The sequence below is a fragment of the Eurytemora carolleeae genome, unplaced genomic scaffold, assembly GCF_000591075.1.
Source record: "Eurytemora carolleeae unplaced genomic scaffold, Eaff_2.0 scaffold315, whole genome shotgun sequence".
Classification (NCBI taxonomy): Eukaryota; Metazoa; Arthropoda; class Copepoda; order Calanoida; family Temoridae; genus Eurytemora; species Eurytemora carolleeae.
The window spans coordinates 68,949-88,960 of NW_019396843.1; the positions used below are offsets into that span (position 1 = coordinate 68,949).

Sequence of the window (20,012 nt, forward strand, 5' to 3'; positions counted from 1 at the left end):
AACTCGCGATTTTAAAAGTATCAAATATTTTTTTCAATGTTTAAACATAGTTCCATTGTTGGAATAACAAATGAAATCTTATCAGATTTTCTGTACAAAAGTATTAGCGTTTTCTCTATATTTATATAATAAAAAATTTTCAAATTAAATTATCTTTTGAGTATTTTCAAATTTTCTTTTTGATGAATACAAGACTACCGGAAGATTGTCGAGATATTTTCCGAAAAGAGACTTGTTGTCGTCACGCAAAATTTGTCCAGCTGAATCCCCGATTCACAACAGTACTTAATCTAAAACTATTTATCTTTGACATTTTAAAAACGAAACAGCAGTTAATCAATTTACAAATTTATAAAAAAAGGATGTTTCTTATCATTTAGCCTCAGACAAATGTAAATAGATATATCCCGAAAATGGACTGTCAGCGTGACATCAAATTTAGAGTTGAAGGCCCGATCCACAACGGTACTCTATATTTTATTAGTCTTCATCTGAGCAACACGGAGGAAATTACCGTAGTTTTTCTGTCTAGAAAGGAAACCACAGTTGGAAATGATCAGTTTTCAGATAACATTCATTTAACCTCAGACAAGGGTTAAAGGGCACCCATGAAAATAGGGAATACAACTCATAAATATTTAACAGTAATACAACTGGCACTTAATGCATAATAGTACAGTGATGACTGATGGGCTACGGGGCCCGGCAAAGTAAAGTATTCATTCTAGCAAATTTCAAGATTTCAGCCATGTTAAATATATGAGACTAATTGTAGTCCTACAGAGGGGGTGGGGGGTCTTTAACGTTCTTTAGATATAATAAAAAAATTGGTCTGAGGTAGTAAAAATTGGAGACCAGAACTGTAGGCTTAATTCTAAGTGACCCTCTATGCAAACGGTTTACAAAGGTCCATTGAAACCCTTCTTTGATTATGAAAGATGTTGTAGCTTTCTAGGTTTGGAAGTAAAATTTGCTATTTGTTTTCCAGTAGTAGAACCCACAATTGAGATTAATTAGTTATGAAAATTATCTTTTTAACCTTTCTTCTTGTTTCAACTATTTTCATTTATTTTAAATTTTCCATAAACACTTTCAATAATTTACGAATACAATCGAGACAATATTTTGAATGGTAGCATTTCAAATTAATTAGTAATCACAAAAATATTTCCCATTTAAGGATCGATCTGAACAAATATTTGGTTTTCTGAGTTTGGCCGTCTATGAATGGTATTTAAGATTAACGTCTTGGGTCATTTCTTAGTTCTGCTCTGATATCTGCCCCCTTTTCATTTCTGAGATCTGCTCCCCATTAATCTCTGATATCTCCTCCCTTTTCGTTTCTGGGATTTGCTCCCCATTCAACTCTGAGATCTGCTCACCATTCATCTCTGAGATTTGCCTCTTCTTTTTTCTTCGTCGTCGTCTCTTTCTTGGCCGTCTTGTTCTAGGATGACTTGTGCCTAACTCTTGAATTATCTTGCCCGGACTTTGCGTTGTATCCATTTCTGAGAATGCTTCCTCAGTCGTTTCAGTACTTTGTTCTGCATCAATCTTTGAGCTCTGCTCCATATTTATCTCTGTGGTCTGCTCCCTATTCATCTCTGAGATCTGCTCCCTATTCAACTCCGGGATCTGCTCTATATCCATCTCTGAGATCTGCTCCCTATTAATGGCCGACATCAGCTCCCCACTCATCTCTGAGGTCGCCTCCCTATTCGTCTCTAATATCTTTTCCATAGTCAACAATGGGATCTGCTCTATATTCATCTCTGATATCTGCTCCCTATTTATCTCTGAGATCTGCTCCTTATTCAACTCAAAGATCTCCTCCTTTTTCAACTCTGAGATCTGCTCCCTATTCAACTCTAAGATCTGCTCCATATTCATTACTGAGATCTGCTCCCTATTCATCTCTGAGATCTGCTCCATATTCATCTCTGAGGTCCGATCCCCATTAGTCTCTTTCATCTGCTCCATATTCATCTCTGTGACCTGCTCCCCATATATCTCTCGGATCTGCTCCATATTCATCTCTGAGATCTGCTCCATATTCATCTCTGAGATCTGCTCCTCATTAATGTTGGATATCTTCTCCTTATTCTGTTCTTTGATAAACTCACCAATAATTGTAGAAATCTCATCCTCATTAAGTGAGGGAATTTCCTGCAGAAGAATCTCTGAAATCTTTTCAATATTCAATTCTGCTCCAATCTGATCCGAGTTAGTTTCATCAATGATTTGTGTCAAAATTTTCTTTGCTTTAAGCATCTTCCTTTTAAACCCTCGTCTCTTCCTCGGCCGTCTAGGAATAGGTTGACCGGTGCTTAGCTCTTGATTCATCTTGCCTTGACTCTGCATTGTAACCATTCCTAAAAATGCTTCCGCAGTCGTCTCTGTACTTTGCTCTGCCTCAACATCTAAGATCTGCTTCATATTCTTCTCTGAGATCTGCTCACTATTTATCTCCGAAATATGCTCCCAATTCATCTCTGGGGTCTGCTCCCCATAGGTCTCTTTGATCTGCTCCATATTCATCTCTGTGACCTGCTCCCCATTTATCTTTGTGGTCTGCTCCCTATTCATCTCTGAGATCTGCTCCATATTCATTTCTGAGATCTGCTCCCTATTCATCTGTGAGATCTGCTCAATGTTCATTTCTGATATTTGCTCCCTATTCATCTCTGAAGTCTGCACACCATTGGTCTTATTGATCTGCTCCATATCCATCTCTGTGACCTGCTCTCCATGCATCTCTGAGATCTGCTCCCAATTCATCTCTGAGATCTGCTCAGTATTCATCTCTGAGATCTGCTCCCTCTTAATGTCGGAGATCTGCTCCTTATTCTTCTCTTTGATAAACTTTCTAATAATTTTAGAAATCTCATCCTCATTAAATGAGGGAATTTGCTTCTGAAGAATCTCTGAAATCTTTTCAATATTCAATTCTGCTCCATTCGGATCAGAGTTAGTTTCATCAATGATTTGTGTCAAAATTTTCTTTGCTTTAAGCATCTTCCTTTTAAACCCTCGTCTCTTCCTCGGCCGTCTAGGATTAGGTTGACCGGTGCTTAGCTCTTGATTCATCTTGCCTTGACTCTGCGTTGTAACCATTCCTGAGAGTGCTTCCTCAGTCGTCTCTGTTCTTTGCTCTGCATCAATATCTGAGATCTGCTTCATATTCAAATTTGAGATCTGCTCCATATTCACCTCGTAGATCTGCTCACTATTCATCTCGGAGATCTCCGTGGTCTGCATGGGACTGAATATGGCTGGGAAATCTTGCAACAATTTATCCTCCTTGTCTGGTCTCTTCATATCAATCTAGAAATTAACAATCAGCGAACATCCGTAGAGAACCAATTATTCTTTTTCTTCTATTAAATAGTTTCTGTAAAATCAGAACAGACATTAAGGAATATTCATCAGTGCTTAGGATCCACTCATTTTGAACCGGTTTCACAATCCTCTTAATAATATCCTCTCCCACTTTCCCAACTTCAAGAAAAATATGATTTGTTCATTTGAAAATTACACCAAACATTAAACGTCAGTAGGCCGAATGAGTTAATTTTTGGTATATTTTTGACACCCTAAATTTGGATCCAGGGGGTTGAAAAATATTGATCTTAATCCTAAACACTGCAATGGTAAAAATAGTTCACCACTTCTGATTTCCAATTAAAATAATAAATCAATAAGTAAAAAGAGGATTAAGAGCAAAAAATGTGGGTTTGATTTTAAATAGTTTTTAACATTAGTTCTTATGTCAAAACTTATAAACCTCAACTTAAATTTTTTAACCCTTTCACTAATTTTATTAAATTTTCATCAAACCTCAACGTAAACATAAATTCAGAGCTGCATCAACCATTAATTAATTTTTTAAAACCTAAAATCATCTTCCTTTATTCTTTTTCAATCCTTGATTTTAACTTTTAACTTTAAAGATAACAAATTTATGTTTATATAAAAAGACACTTTCAAGAAAACAAGTTTTTAACAAATCTTATTTATCTTTCATTAAACCCTACATAAAAGATACGACAAAAGACATAAGAAACTTTTAAGGTGGCTCTTCGAGAGATCAAGTAGCCATGTGTAAAAAATAAATCTCTACATTAGTTCTACATTAGAAAAATAATGAGTTTGAATATTATATGAATGGATCCTTACTGGCATCTGTAGATCAAGAAAGGGATATTGGTGTGATAGTGGAGAAAAGTTTAAAACCTTCCCTACAATGTGCTGAAGCAGCAAAGAAAGCAATGGTTGTGTTGGGGCAAATTACCAGAGCATTCCAATACAGGGATAGATATATATTCTTGAAACTTTATGTTCAGTTTGTACACTGCCACTTAGAATTTGCATCTCCAGTCTGGTCACCCTGGCACCTCCTTGGCGACATTGAGACTCTTGAGAAGGTCCAAAGGAGAGCAGTTAATTACATCACAGGCCTCAAGGGAGCAACATATGAAGACAAACTTAAAGAGTTAGGTATACTATCCCTGGCTAGCAGAAGAAGCAGAGCAGATCTTATTCAGGTTTTCAAAATTCTGAAAGGAATTGATGATCGGGACAGCACAACATGGTTTACATTGGTTGGGCAGGAGCCACAAAGAATAACCAGAAACACAGCATACCATGGTAACCTTGTAGCAACCAGGTCTAAAACTGACATAAGATCCAACTTTTTTACTAACAGAGTTGTAGCTAAGTGGAATGGACTCCCAATAGAGGTCAAGGACTCTAGAACCTTGACAATTTTCAAATCAAAACTTGATGGACTGCTCAACTAAAACTTCACTTGTGTATTTGAGTATTGTATGGAGTATGCTGAGAACCAATGAGAACCAGGACGATCTGAACAATACTCTGGGGGACTGGAACAGACATTCCTACAATACTCCTACTTGGAGTCCTTGGAATCACATTACAAGTATCAAGTATCAAGTATCTTATGTCAGTTTATTAAACGTTACTTTATTAAAAATTTGCATCTAACATCATATACAACCATATTTCAGACCTACATCAAACATTAATTAACTTTAAAAAAACCTTTTTCTTTTCTTAATTTTATTCTTTTTTAATCCTTTCAAATAAAAAAATACTTAAATCTTTTCAAAATCTTCTCTACAGTTTCGTCGAAACATCAAGAAAAGTGATAAAACCTTAACACTTTGTAAAACCTTTTTTTTGGCGCCATGACAAACTTCTGAAAGACAAACTCCTGAAAGACAAACTCCTGAAAAGACAAACTCCTGAAAGACAAACTCCTGACGAGACAAACTCCTGACGAGACAAACCCCTGACAAGACAAACTCCTGAAAATAAAAACTTCTGAAATACAAACTCCATAATATCAAATTAAAAAAAATTAAATTTAAATTATAATCTATTCTAATTATGCAATCAATTTTGTAACCAGTGGCCGAATTTAAAGAATTTGAGCGGTGGTTTAAATTTAAGACGCGGTTTAAATATGGTTGGTTCCACTTAAAATTGTATCAAATGTTTCAAGATTTAAACCGACGCTTGATTTAAACATCGTTTTGGCGGATTTAAACCGCAGCTCAAATTCTTTAAATTCCATCTCTGAAAGTGTCTTAACCTAATCTAACCCTAAATAATAAAAAATAAATAATAATAAATTTGCTGGTTATTCTGATCATTGTAATACTTTGCTGCTCGAAGCATATTCAAATTACTAAAGATTGAGAATTTTTTCTAGGATATTTGCGGATTTTTTCTCCTAAAGATAATGAATTTTATCATATTTCATTCAGAGAAAAATTTCATAATTTCAGGAGTTTGTCTTGTCAGGAGTTTGTCTTTCCGGAGTTTGTCTTTCAGGAGTTTGTCATGGCACCTTTTTTTTAGACTTTAGTCTACAGTTTATTGTTCATGAAGCTTTGATAAACATTTCAGAAATCCCTACAATCCTTCCACATAACTTTTTGGCATTTATCAAGACCCTTCTCATCAAATACTTCACAATTCTTCTTTGAAATATTTGATTTTAACTTTTAACTTAAAAGATGACAAATGTTTTATTTTTATATAAAATGACACTTTCAAGATAACAAGTTTTAACAAATCTTATTTATCTTTCATTAAACCCTGCTTAAAAGATCCTTGTAAGACATAGGAAACTTTTAAAGTGGCTCTTCGAGAGATCAGGTAGCCAGCTTACCAATGTGTAAAATATAAATCTCTACATCAGTTTATTAAGAGTTACTTTCTTAAAAATTTGCATCTAACGTCCTATACAACCTTATTTCAGACCTACATCAAACATTAATTAACTTTAAAAAACCTAATTTTTTTATATTTTATTCTTTTTTAATCCTATCAAATAAAAAAATACTTAAATCTTAACAAAATCTTCTCTACAGTTTCATCGAAACATTTAGAAAAGTGATAAAACCTTGACACTTTGTAAAACCTTTTTTTAGACCTTAGGCTACAGTTTATTGTTCACGAAGCTTTGATTAACATTTCAGTAATCCCTACAATCCTTTCACATAACTTTTTGGCATTTATCAAGACCCTTCTCATCAAATACTTTACAATTCTTTTTTTAAAGTTTTCCTAATCTTATTATTATATTAATAAGAAAACATTTTTTTCTTCGATTGTATAATTTGTCAAAAATAAAAGGCAAAGAAAATCAACCTAGTGCTTCAAGCTCACAGTTGACAATACATAGTTCAAGCTAAATCAAATCATTTCACATCCAAATTTCACAATACCGTTTCGAATTGAATAAACTAAATCTTAATTGGCAATTGAGTATAAATCTACATTCGTAGTCAGCCTTAGAATTAAAATCCATCATCGGCTTGTAGACGGGTGAATACTATACATATACATCCTAGCTCTATTTTGAATTAAGAAACTAGTAAGTTTAGGATCAAAAGACTCTGGCAGAGAAACTTTAGGATAGTCACTAACATTCTATTTCAAAAGTACCTAAAATGATCATCCTAGGTTCATAGTTCAAGCTAAATCAAATCATTTCACATCCAAATTTCACAATACCGTTTCGAATTGAATAAACTAAATCTTAATTGGTTGAGGCATTACGATTTGCAATGATTTCAGTATTTACATTTTGATTCTACCCGTGAATCTTAATATTAAGGCCTTTTTTTCAATTTAACTTCTTCAAGGTTTTCATTTTCTAAACAATTGAATAAAAGTTCAATAAATTTTCGAAATAAGATATTCTATTGCAATAAATAATTCAAAACAAGATTGATCTCTCACAATACTTAATTTAGATGTTAAAAAAAATTGAACAGTAAAAAGTTCAAAACAAAGCTTATCTCCAAAATTATAGTTCAAAACGCGATTGATCTCTAACAATCGTTAATTTAATAATTTGATATTTGACGATATTAATCTTCAAAATAGGAATAATCTCTTGGACAAAATTTTTTAAAAAATGTTAGATTCTGCCGATAAATTGTTAAGTTAAAAGAAGATTGATATCTAACAATAGTTAATTCAAAATAAAATTGATACATGACGATAATTTTCTCCATAAAGAAAAGCTAGTTAAATAGTTAAAAAATTACGGATTTTGACTAAAAATTGTTTAAAAAAAATTTATCTCCGAAGTTAATTAGTTCAAAACAAAATGGAACAACGAAGAATCTTAAAGAGTAATGTTATAAACCAGATATGCCACTGTTTAAATGTAGGGTCACTTGTGTATCATGTTTCTTTAATGTTTGATTTTTGTGTATAATGATTAATGAATGATATCTAACCAAAAATTAAACTAGATACAGACTTTCATCAAACCAAAACTATCATTGATTTCTATGTAAAAAAAGGGGTTATCATTATAAATTAGAAATTATAATCTTTTCAGTAATTGCTTTGTGTAAAAACCAAAATTATCCAAATAAACCATGGTTGAAAAAATTAACTAAATTCCTACCTTTTTGGTGAGGTTAGTATTTCTACAGAGGAACACCTTCGCAATATTGGTCTTCTTGGATATCCTCAGCCTTTGTCTAGAGGCGTTGTAGATCTTCACCTCCACCTTGGCCTCGCCGTTCTCCACCTTGACCACGCTCAAGATTTTCGGAACAAGGATCATCTTTCTCATCCCAATATTCATCCCGTGGTCCGAGGTCCGCTCGAGGATGACATTCTTCGTCCCAATGATCTCCATGTCCTCGGGTTTCAGATTAACATGACAAATCTCCGTGTGAAATGCTTTAGGGGGTAGAACAACATCAACTAGAGTAGTGGCTACAGCAGGAGCGTTCATATCAAAAATATCTTTAGATACATCATCAAATACATCATTGTGCGGGAGAAAGAATTGATCGGGAACATCCATCTCAAACTTTTCAATTTTCAACTTGAAAAACTTCTCCTGAGCTGATATGTCTTTAGTGTCGGAATCTATAATGATCTCAACAACAGGACTTCGACCTTCTATGTTCAGCTTGCAGATTTGACGTTTAATTTTTGGAGAGGGATTATCTCGTCGAACCAACACCTTTCTATCCACAAGGTCATTCATAAAGATCTCAATCTCACTGAGACGAACTGTCAGGAGAGTTTCTCCCAGTTTCTCAACTGTAACTGCAGACTTTAAATCAATAAAATGCCACTTGTCATGGAAACTAATTTCAAGACTATCAAAGGCCTTACTTTCTGCCTTCTTGTTGGCCAGCTTATCAGAAAACTCAGTTTTAAATGGTTCTGTAGATTCTGGTTTAGAAATGGGATCAGCAGGCTTTGGACCTGCAGCTTCAGGTATAGTATTCAACACTGCAGGTTTAGAGATATGTACAGTTGAAGCATGTGGGGCAGGGAAATTGGGAACTGGTTCTTTGAAATAAACGCTGCTTGGAGATCCTTCAAAATTCTCAAGTTCTTCATTAACATTTGAAGCTTCTCCTTTAGGGGTTGACAAAGCCTGAACTTGGATCTTTTCAGTTAGAGCAGACTGAAAAATATTTCTATCAATCAGTTTAGGATTCATGGTGTAGTATTCTTCAACTCTCTTCACCAAATCCATCTTGAGTCCACTGGTGTTGAGATTATTATCTGTTAGAATAGATTTTAAAGTCTTTACAGTGAGTTTAAATATCTCATCTTGGGTTGGAACAAGAGGCAGTTCCTCAGGTTCAGCTTCAGGTTGCTGAACATAACTTTTTTTGGCTGGGCTATTGAGTTCAAGATCAACTTCTCCTGGAGGTGGAGGCTCAGAATCTGTGTTAAAGGTGCTGGGAATGGTTTTTATGACAGGAACAGGAGTAGGTAGGTTAACTATTTCTTCACCAGGAGGAGCAACGTCGGCACCTGTATCCTCCTGTACATGTGGGAGATTTAACAGGCCAACATCTGCAGAATTCCGTGGAGTTGGAGATATAAATCTAACAGTGGCCAAGGCAATCTCATTTGGATAGAATACAGGTTTATCAGTAACGTTTTGAACAAAAGCATTAACAATGGCAAAGTTTTCTGATGATTTAAAAACTGTTGCAACCCTGGGTAAGATGTTGAAGTTTTTAGTTTTCCACTTATTCAGATTACTAGGCGCAGTATAATCCTCATTTAAAGAAATGCAGCATTTTCTTCCAATCATGTGATAAGAACTGAACCCTTTAAAAGGTTTTAATTTGATTACACACATCGACTGTGCTCCTGCTGGTAAGTTAATACCACCCCCGATCTGATTCAATAAACCATAAAATGGGGTATCATAAAAATCAGTTTGGTCAAGGTTTATGTTTTCTGGTAGTATTGGTTCCTCTACAACAGCAGTCTCACTGATTTTATCCTTTTCAATTTCCTTTGAAGGTTCTGTATTAGATTTCTGCTTAGAAGTTTTAGAACCATTCATCCTTTCTGTATTTTTCAGCTCTGATGTTTCAGAACCATTTATCTTTTCTGTAGGTTTGTTGTTTTCTCCAGTTTCTTCAGTACCTGACATGTCTGAAAGTGAAACCTCACTCATCTGAGAAGGTGTCATTGGAGCCATATCATTATTTTCTTCTTCTTCTATTTCACTCTCTTCATCAATATCTTCCAACTCAAAATCAAGTGCATCAAAGTCAAAACTAAGATCTCCAGGAGTTTTTGTTTCTTTTTTCTTTTTGTTTCCATCTTTTTTCTTTTTAGAATGTTTCCTTTTTATCTTCTTTGACTTGAAGGTTCTATCTTCACTCTTACTGCGGACTAGATCATCTTGCCTCTTGGCATTTTCAATATCCTTCTCATTCTTGACAACTGTGTAAGATCTGAAATCAGGGTTGTCAGGATCCTCAGGTTTTTCCATCCTAACAACTGCTACAAGGTCTCCACACTTCAACATCACATCAATGTCAAGAGGATTCAATACCTTGACTTGTATTTTGGAATGTTTCTTGGTTTCAGAGGTTTCTCCTTCTGTTTCAGGATCAATTAGGCTGACTATCTGGCGAGATATTTCACACTTTGCTGCATTCTTAAATCGTTCCTCTTCTCCCTCATTGTCCTTGCAGTAAGATGCATCAGCAAATGAAGCATTTTTAGCAACTAGGACATAATTTCCATATTTAAGGTTTTCATCAAATTCTCCTATGTTCATGGCAACAGTAGCAACAAACCCAGGTTTAATAGTAACATCTTCAACAAGACTAGCAGATACTGTTTCCGATTGAAAATACTGATCCTCTTCAATTCCCTCTTCCTCCACCTCATCCAGGTCCATTACATCAATACACTCAAACCTCTTCAAGGTTACAATTGTTACTTCTCCAGGTCTATCACTGGGTAGGAGCTCTACAGATTTAGTATTTTCTCCTGTTACATTCTGGGAACACTGATCTTTCAGTTTCTCTGAGTCCAATTCTTTTCTAACAACAGAGAACTCTTTAAATCCACAAGCCTGAAAGAATTCTTCCTTTAGCAGTGTGAGATTGTTTTTCTCAAGGTACACACTGATCTCTGAAATAAGTTTCTTGACGCAATTATCACTTAGAGACGCAATTCCATCCTTATGTGATACCTCTTTAGGCCATGCTTTTCCAATAACCTGTTTGTAAACATCCATCAGATCCTGAAACTTAGCATTCTTACAAACCACACTCAGATTAAGCCGTGACATCAGTGTGGAGAAATCACAAAATCCACTTATTTTCTCTTCAAAATCTTCTGATAACTTGTAGAAGTTTAACTTAGCCAAAAGAAGAGGAAGAAACGTTTCCATTGAGTGCATGAAAACAACACATTTAGTTTCTCTGCAGTAACTACGGATAAATCCAAGAATATCAGTAAGTGCTTTCTCCTCAGTTACAGGTTCAACATCTTCTCCCTTTTTCTTGTGCGTAAACAGATATCTTTTCAACTCCTCATCATACTTCATTCCCAGACTTGACAGAAGATTGTTCTGGTTCTTCAGGATTAGATTTTTGTTGTATCCCTCCATATACCTGGGAATAATTGATCTGAAGAAGGATGCCTGCTTACCATCAGTTATGGCTGCTCCCAGCTGAGTAAATTGTTTATACTCTTCATCCCAGAGAATTTCAACCTCCAGTGCAAGAATGAGGTTGTTGTTGGTATCAGGACCCTTCCCTGTCATACCCATCTTTTTCAGAATTTCTAGGGATTCCTCACGAACCTTGTGTGTATCTGTGTCTCCATCATCTCTTTTCCTCTTCCCTTTCCTTGATTTATCTCCAACCATCCTGTCTGCTGGGTGCTGAAGGAAACAAGGAATGTTGGGATCGAGATGTTTCAAGATGGAGTCAATGTTTCTTGATCTTGATCTTGTTCTTGTTCTAGTTTTTCTAGACCGGGAGTCAACAGGTGTTCTACCTCTCCTGTTAGAATTGGATCTTGATCTACTTCTTGTTCTTCTAGTCCTTTGCTGAGACCTTGATCTTGACCTAGATCTTCTTCTGGCTGGAGATCTAGTTCTACGTGCTGGTGACCTAGTTCTTGATCTTCTTCTCACTCGTGAATTTGACCTTCTCCTTGCTGAAGACCTTGATCTCCTTCTAACTGGAGATCTTGATCTCCTTCTTACTGGAGACCTTGATCTTCTTCTTACTGGAGACCTTGATCTCCTTCTTATTGGAGACCTTGATCTCCTTCTTATTGGAGACCTTGATCTTCTTCTTCCTGGAGACCTTGATCTTCTTCTTGCTGGAGACCTAGATCTTCTTACTGGAGATCTTGATCTTCTAACAGAAGTTGTCCTTGCTTGAGAAGATCTATCTCTAGATATTAAATCTTGCCTTTCAGCTGTCTTGGACTTACTTCTTGCTCTGGATCCAGGCTTGAGCCCCCTGACTCCGGCCTGAAGCTCATTAATCATTGAATTGACCTGCAGCAATGTGTCTCTGTGAGGCACAGGCTGCACTGACAATATTTGCTTTAGAGTTGGAGGTGGTGGAGGAACACTGGGTCCGGATCTAAAAGGTGTAGCTCCAACAGGAGGCATTCCAGGACCTGGAGGGGGCAAGGATGGCTGGATAGCCGGCAGTTCAACAAATCTTCGTTTTGCTTTGTTCATTAGATCATTTTGCCTTTTAACTTTTTCTTCCATTTCAATCTTCTTCTGTGCTTCCAGCATTTTCTTACGAATTTCATCCTCTGCAGCTTCTGCTGCTTCTTTCTCCTTACGTTTAGCAGCTGCCTTAATTTCAGCAGCTTCCTTTTCCTGGCGTCTAGCAGATGCTTCTTGAATCCTCTTGTGAATTAGTTCAACTTCTCTTTCCTTTTCCCGTCGTTTCTCCTCCCGTAGTTCCCGTTCTGCTTGTTTCCTCTCACGATCTCTTGAAACTCTCTTCTCACGATCTCTTGAAACTCTCTCCTCCCGATCCTGTTCTGCTCGTTTTCTCTCACGATCAAGATCTTGTTTACGTTTAAAGCTTTCTAGATCAGAATCTCCTGGACAAGTAAATCTTCATTGTCAAATTTAAAAAATGCTAAAATGTTTTGATGTAACAACTGTGTGATTGTAAATAAGTAGACAAAGCAAATTATTTGTTAATTCTGTGTGGATTAACTTATGATATTATTATGGTCGTGCTAAAAAAGAAAAAGTTTTTATTTAGAAGATTTTGAAAATTGTAAGCAAGAACAATAACTTTTTAAGCTAATTTTCTTTCCATACACAATCAAATTTAAATTATTTCACTTAAATCCAAAATATCAAATTTATCATGTAAAACAAAATGGCTTCAATCAGATTTTGAAAAAAAAAAAACATAAAAAAGATAATTTTAAATGATTATTCATTTTAATTTCCCTTTACCCTTTGAATTTAGAACACTATTATTTACTATCACACTTGGTTGCAATAAACCCTTTAGAAATAAAAATAATTGCAATCAGTAACGACTGCAATCAAACTTGTTGCATTCAAAATCAGTTGAAATCAAACTGATTGCATTCAAAATCATTTGCAATCAGTGCTGATTGCAATCAATGCTCATTTTCCAACAAATACATTTGCAATTGAGATTGATTTGATTGCAATAAAGTATTGATTGCAATTGAGTATTGATTGATAAATGTTGATTGCAAATGAGTGTCAATTGCAATTGATTTGATTGTAACTGTGTTGATTGCGATTGATTTTGATTGAAACCGATTTGATTGCAATTAATTTGATTAAAATTGATTTAATTGCAATATATTTGGGTTGCAACAGAGTTGATTGTAATTTAATTTGCTTGAAAAAGAAATTATTTCTTGAAAATGTATTCGACTAATTAGAAGGATTTTTAAATTGTCTTTGTAGCATAAATCCGCAAGTTAGTTTTAAGAACCCACCAGGTTGCAAAAAAATAAGGTTTGTCGCAAAGGTTTTGACAACGGGGGTATTTCTAAATATTCCTATGTTAACCTTCAGCTATCTAACCAAGCGAGAGAATAAAATAAAATTATGTAGTGCTATATATCCCTATGTTTAGATTATAGCCCAGACATAGAGAAAGAAAAAAATTATGCATCAAACATTAAATAAAAGGAAGCTGTTAAAGAAAAAGAATTACACCCTTTTTTCTTATTTAGTCGGATAGTGAAAAAAACTAAGCTCATCAATATATATATTTTGCATTTTTTGTGGGACCTACCGTGACCCCATTAGCCTCTAACAAACTTCGATAGTCATTAAATTTTAGAAATTCACGAAAAGTCCGCTTACTTTTTGTTTTGTTTTACCTTTTTGTTTTGTATTACAATGTACACAAAGAGAAAATGTTCATAATTGAAATACCTAGTTTGAGTAAATTGAAACCTAGTATGAGTAAATTGAAAAATATAGTATTGTTTAGGCTCTAGTCATAAAAACAAACTGCAAGTAGAATCTGAAGTGTAAGTCATTACTATAAAAATTCAATCTAATAAATCATTTCTTTTTTTACAGCTTCCATTTGTTTTATGTCTCTGTGTCTGAATATTGTTAGCATAGTAACGATGTATGAAAATTAAACCAAAAAATGAGAAATATTTGCAATTTTTATTGAAGAATTTCCTCGTTGTTTGATCGATGAATAAGATACATCTCTAGTAGGAGTAGGGGCTGGTAGACTAGGTAACCTAGTAGGAGTAGGGGCAGGTAGGCTTGGTACTCTAGTAGGAGTAGGGGCAGGTAGATTAGGTACTCTTGAGAATATATTCTCTGTGTCAACTCCTTGTATCAGCAGGTTGATCCTGTCAACTTTATCCCTGTACTGCTGAATAGATTCTAAAGCCAGATTTTATGAAAAACAAAATTTTAAAAATTAAACTGTAGAAGTTGAACCTTTTCTCTTCAACTTAAAAAGTTGATCAACTGCGTCTACATTCTACGTGATATAACTCCGTTTGCGCGATTCAACTATCTCTCAATATTCATAAAATCTGATCCCTGGAGTTGGATAGAAGTACTGTTCATCCATTGTTTTGTTATTCTTGGCGTCCAGAAACCAAAGGTAGGACGCACAATAGGGGATATCATGGTCTCCGTCCTGTAGTGCTCCATGCACCTAGGCAGACATAAAATATTTATATAAAATATTCCATACTTATTTATATTTATTATTCATCAGAGATAGGGGAAAATTGAGTTCACTCCACAGAGAGGGTTTGGGGGGAATGAAGGAAGATAAAGTAACTTCATAAAGATAAACGAAAAAGTAACTTTACAGAGATAAGGGAAAAATAAAGTAATTATACAAAGATGCATGAAAAGTAAACAAACTTTACAAATATAAAGAATAGAAGAACTTTACAAATATGAAGAATAGAAGAACTTTACATATATGAAGAATAAAAGTAACTTTACAGAGATAAGGGAAAGATAAAGTAATTAAACAAAGATGCATGAAAGGTAAACAAACTTTACAAATATGAAGAATAGAAGAACTTTACATATATGAAGAATAAAAGTAACTTTACAGAGATAAGGGAAAGATAAAGTAATTAAACAAAGATGCATGAAAATTAAAGAAACTTTACAAATATGAAGAATAGAAGAACTTTATATATATATAGAATATAAGTAACTTTACAGAGATGAGGGAAAGATAAAGTAATTATACAAAGATGCATGAAAGGTAAACAAACTTTACAAATATGAAGAATATAAGTAACTTTACAGAGATGAGGGAAAGATGAAGTTATTTTACAAAGATGCATGAAAGTTAAACAATCTTTACAGAGAGAAAGGAAAGATAAATGAAAGATAAAGGAACTTTAGAAAGATGAAGGAAAGATTAAGTTATTTTACAAAGATGAAAGGTGAAGTAACTTTAAAGAGGAATGGAAGATGAAGTTATTTTACAAAGATGATGGAAAAATGAAGTTATTTTACAAAGATGATGGAAAAATGAAGTTATTTTACAGAGATGAAGGAAAGATGAAGTTATTTTACAAAGATGCATGAAAGTTAAAGAAACTTTACAGAGAGAAAGGGAAGATAAATGAGGAACTTTAGAAAGATGAAGAAAAGATTAAGTTATTTTACAAAGATGAAGGAAAAATGAAGTTATTTTACAAAAATGAATGAAAGTTAAAGGAATAAAAGTGACTTTACAAAGAGAAAAGACAACTAAGCTACGTCATGTAAATAAACAGAAATGAAAGAAAGTAGGTAGAAGGAAATGAAATGATAGAAAGGTGAAGTTCCAACAGGCGATGAAGTACTGAAAGATTAAGTACAATTGACAAGTTGACAGTGAGAAAATGGAAAGATGAAGTACTTAAAATAAAGTTGTTCCCGTTTTTAATAAAAGATTATCTGTACCAGTACAAACGTCAGACGTTACAAACCTAAGACTTACAAACCTTGGACACAAATGTCGAACCAGTACAAATGTTGGACTGGTACAAATGTAGGACAGTACCAACGTCAGACCAGTATAAACATTGAACTAATCCGTTGTTTGTACTAGTCCAAAGTTGTCCTAGTCTGAGGGTTGTCCCTGTTTGACGTTTGTACCAGTCTAACGTTTGTAATTCCGATGTTTGTAAGTCTGATGTTTGTACGTCCAATGTTTGTAAGTCCGATGTTTGTACGTCCAATATTTGTAAGTCCGATGTTTTAAGTCCAATGTTTGTAAGTCCGATGTTTGTACGTCCAATGTTTGTAAGTCCGATGTTTTAAGTCCAATGTTTGTAAGTCCGATGTTTGTAAGTCTGATGTTTGTAAGTCCGATGTTTGTAAGTCTAATGTTTGTAAGTCTGATGTTTGTAAGTCCGATGTTTGTAAGTCCGATGTTTGTACTGTCCGACCTTTGTAACATACAAAGATTGTGGGTCCGACATTTGTACTAGTATCAGATTATTATGATTTAAGATATATCTGTTATGATACTTTCTTTAAGATATACCATTAAGATCACATAGCTATCTCTATCTCAAAGATTAAGGACAGATGAAGACGTGCCTGTAATGTTTATGTTAATTATTATTTATTCAAACCGGTTTCAGATTTTAAAAAATAAAATTTAAATTAAAACAAAATTTATTTTAAAGAATTGCATTTAATGTAAGCACTTACAACTTACCACATCAAAAAGTAACTACTTTTTACATTAATTATAAGCACAGAAAGGAGAGAATTAAAACTGGCCAGACAAATATTAGAAAAGGCCTTTCAAATGTAATAAATAAGTATGAACTAGATAAATAAATGTTCTAAAAACCCAACTGCTACAATTTCATCACTTTCATCACTTAGGGTAAACATTTTTGGGATTTATCTTTTATATATATAGCTTTTACATAGGTCATAGGTGAGCTAGCAGTCTCTTCTTCATACATACCTTGGCCCCATCGTATACTAAATTGGCTCACTGGGCAAAATCAAGTTGTTAAAAATGGAGCAGTTTAGAAGAGAGTAGTGCAGTTCAGCTGTTTTTACATGTGTCATACAGAACCTTGAAGATCAGACTAAGTTTAAGCAATTAGCACCAGCTTGTTCTTGAGAAAGCTGCAACAATATAAACAGACTGCATATATTTGTTATATTCAGGAATCTGATATTTTACAGCTGTGGTGTGACCAGCTACAGCAGTAACCCCTGGAGTGCATGAAGACAATACTTCCATTACTTGTCTGCTACCTGCAAGCTCTCCTTCCATATAGAAAGGATTCCCTGTAGAGAAGGATAAGAAGGTGAGCTGTTTCTATGCTATCCATGGGTAAAGCAGGAGGCAGGGAGCTTTTCAGTGAGCCAAATCAAGCCTTCATTTTATTCAGTACCATTCTCAAGCTACTACAGAGATGCCATTGCTTTGTGGCTCTAGGCAACCAGGGAACTCTTCAAATATCAATAAATGGCTGATTCAGAACTGACCTGACAGGGCAAGTCACACTTTTAAATAAAAACAAAGCATTGGGATGGTCAGAGATCACTGTTCATACAATGTAATAAATGCTAGTAGAAAGTTAAAGAGATGTGGGTTGTCCAGGTGTAGGTGAAGAGTAGGAGTAACAATCACCCACATTTAAAAGCAGGGAGGGATGAACTGAGGTCTTTTCCATGGATGTACTGTTAAATACCACTTTTTGGTAGGGCAGGACTCTATTCAGGGAACATGTACACAAAGTGCTCACTTCAGTTTTATGCAGTTATCTGACAGCAAACAAGTATAAAGACCTCTATCTCTTGTATATCTTGTATTTCGTGTTGCCAAACCCAGAGCAATGGGACAGAGTATGAGATAAAAAAAATTCAACCTTAGCTAAATCCACTTTTATTTTTATTCTCAGTAAAATCAGATTCACCGACAAAGGGTCAAATGACAAAGGGTCAAACGACACAGGGTCAAATGACACAGGGTCAAACGACAAGGGGTCAAAAATGCGACAAAGGGTCAAACGACACAGGGTCAAACGACAAAGAGTCAAAAAATGCGACAAAAGGGCAAATTTTTTTTTTATTTTGACGGTTAGTATTTTTTTATTATTATTTAAGGTTAGGTTAGGTACATTCTGGGCCGAGCGCTGCGCCTAGAACAGGCTGGGGAAGACACTTTCTGGCCCGAGCGCAGCGGCTAGGACAGGCTAGGGGGCCGAGCGCTATGGCCACATGGTCAATTATATCCATTTATTTATTATTATTTAGGGTTAGGTTAGGTTAAGACACTTTCTGGGCCGAGCGCTGCGGCTGGGACAGGCTAGGGGGCCGAGCCCTGCGGCCACGGGTTAGGTGAGTTAAGACAATTTCTGGGCCGAGCGCTGCGGCTAGGACAGGCTAGGGGGCCGAGCGCTGCGGCCACATGGTCAATTATATTGCCAACCCGACCATTATGGAAGCCAGAATCAGACTAAAGTTTTACATCTTCAAAAAAGTTTGGCGGATTTTTGTGATTAAAATTGCGAGTTTCCTATGATTCAAATCAAAAAATATTTTTATCATTTTGACCTTTTGTCGTTTGACCCTTTGTCGCACTTTTGACCCTTTGTCGTTTGACCCAGTGTCGTTTGACCCTGTGTCGTTTGACCCTGTGTCGTTTGACCCTGTGTCGTTTGACCCTTTGTCGTTTGACTCTGGGTCGTTTGACCCTTTGTCGGTGAATCTAAAATCAGACTCCTATGGCTATATGAAAAAAAGGTGTTGTGTCACTAATTTGCTAATATAGCATCCCCTTCGGTGAGCCCAGTTGAGTTGGTTCTCATTTTGTGGGTGAAAACTAAAAATGGCATTTTAGTGTTGTTTAATGGAATGGCTCTTTATTGAGGAATAGCAAGGAATTCAAGGGATGACATTATCTATCAAGTTTGAATTAACACGGGTTAATCTTGGACACGACGAAGGATGCTTTTGGAGATGTCACATGATCCTCAGGGAGTTGGACAAATGTTTTAGTGGGAGATGTCACTAGTTAATCTTGGATATGAAACAGGATCCTCTTGGAGATGACATAGATCAGTCAATATCCTTTTGGTGATGACATAGATCAGTCAGTATCCTTTTGGAGATGACATGGTTTCCTCTTGGAATTGACTAAGGACCCCTGGGAGATGACGCAGGTTTTAATCAAGATGTCACATGTTAATGTTGGAGATGACACAGGATCCTATTGGAGATGACACAGACACATTTGGAAATGATACAGGATCTTATTTTGAGATAACTCAGTATCTTTTAAGCCAGAGAAATCTTTGGAGATGGCACTGGATTTAGTTGGAGATGACACAGTTTAATCTCAGACATGACACAGATTAATCTTGGAGATGTCAAAGGTCATGAAAATGTTAATTCAAGACAAGATCCCAAGAGATATCTTAACAAAGGATACTACTATTTACATTACTGATAGACTTTTGATGTTGACTTCAAGAAGGTTCCAGACTTATCACAATCTAGTGTAGGGTCCAAGGAAACAAACATTTCTACCAGTTTCCTGCAGCCATCTGATGATAGAGGGATTACAGGGATCAGCTACATGTAAAAAACTAGGTATTGCTGCAATGAGAGGATTTTCAAATTCAATAGAAATACATTTATTGGTTTAATCAGGTTGTCCGCAGCTGTTGATAAAGAGGATATAGTGGGA

At 35.3% G+C, this 20,012-nt stretch overlaps 1 protein-coding gene across 2 annotated transcripts in view; it reads right to left on the reverse strand.

The window, feature by feature from the left end:
* Positions 1–1,120: 1,120 nt before the first annotated feature.
* The window catches only part of LOC111709301 (uncharacterized), a 28,623-nt gene continuing 9,731 nt past the window's right edge, over positions 1,121–20,012 (reverse strand). For both annotated transcript variants that reach the window (XM_023482931.1, XM_023482932.1), the window contains 4 exons: positions 14,876–14,993; positions 14,501–14,713; positions 7,952–12,909; positions 1,121–3,324 (listed from right to left, as the gene is read on the reverse strand). In XM_023482931.1, the coding sequence (XP_023338699.1) occupies positions 1,261–3,324; positions 7,952–12,909; positions 14,501–14,713; positions 14,876–14,993 (7,353 nt within the window). In that variant the 3' untranslated portion in view covers positions 1,121–1,260. The remainder of the gene's footprint in view (positions 3,325–7,951; positions 12,910–14,500; positions 14,714–14,875; positions 14,994–20,012) is intronic.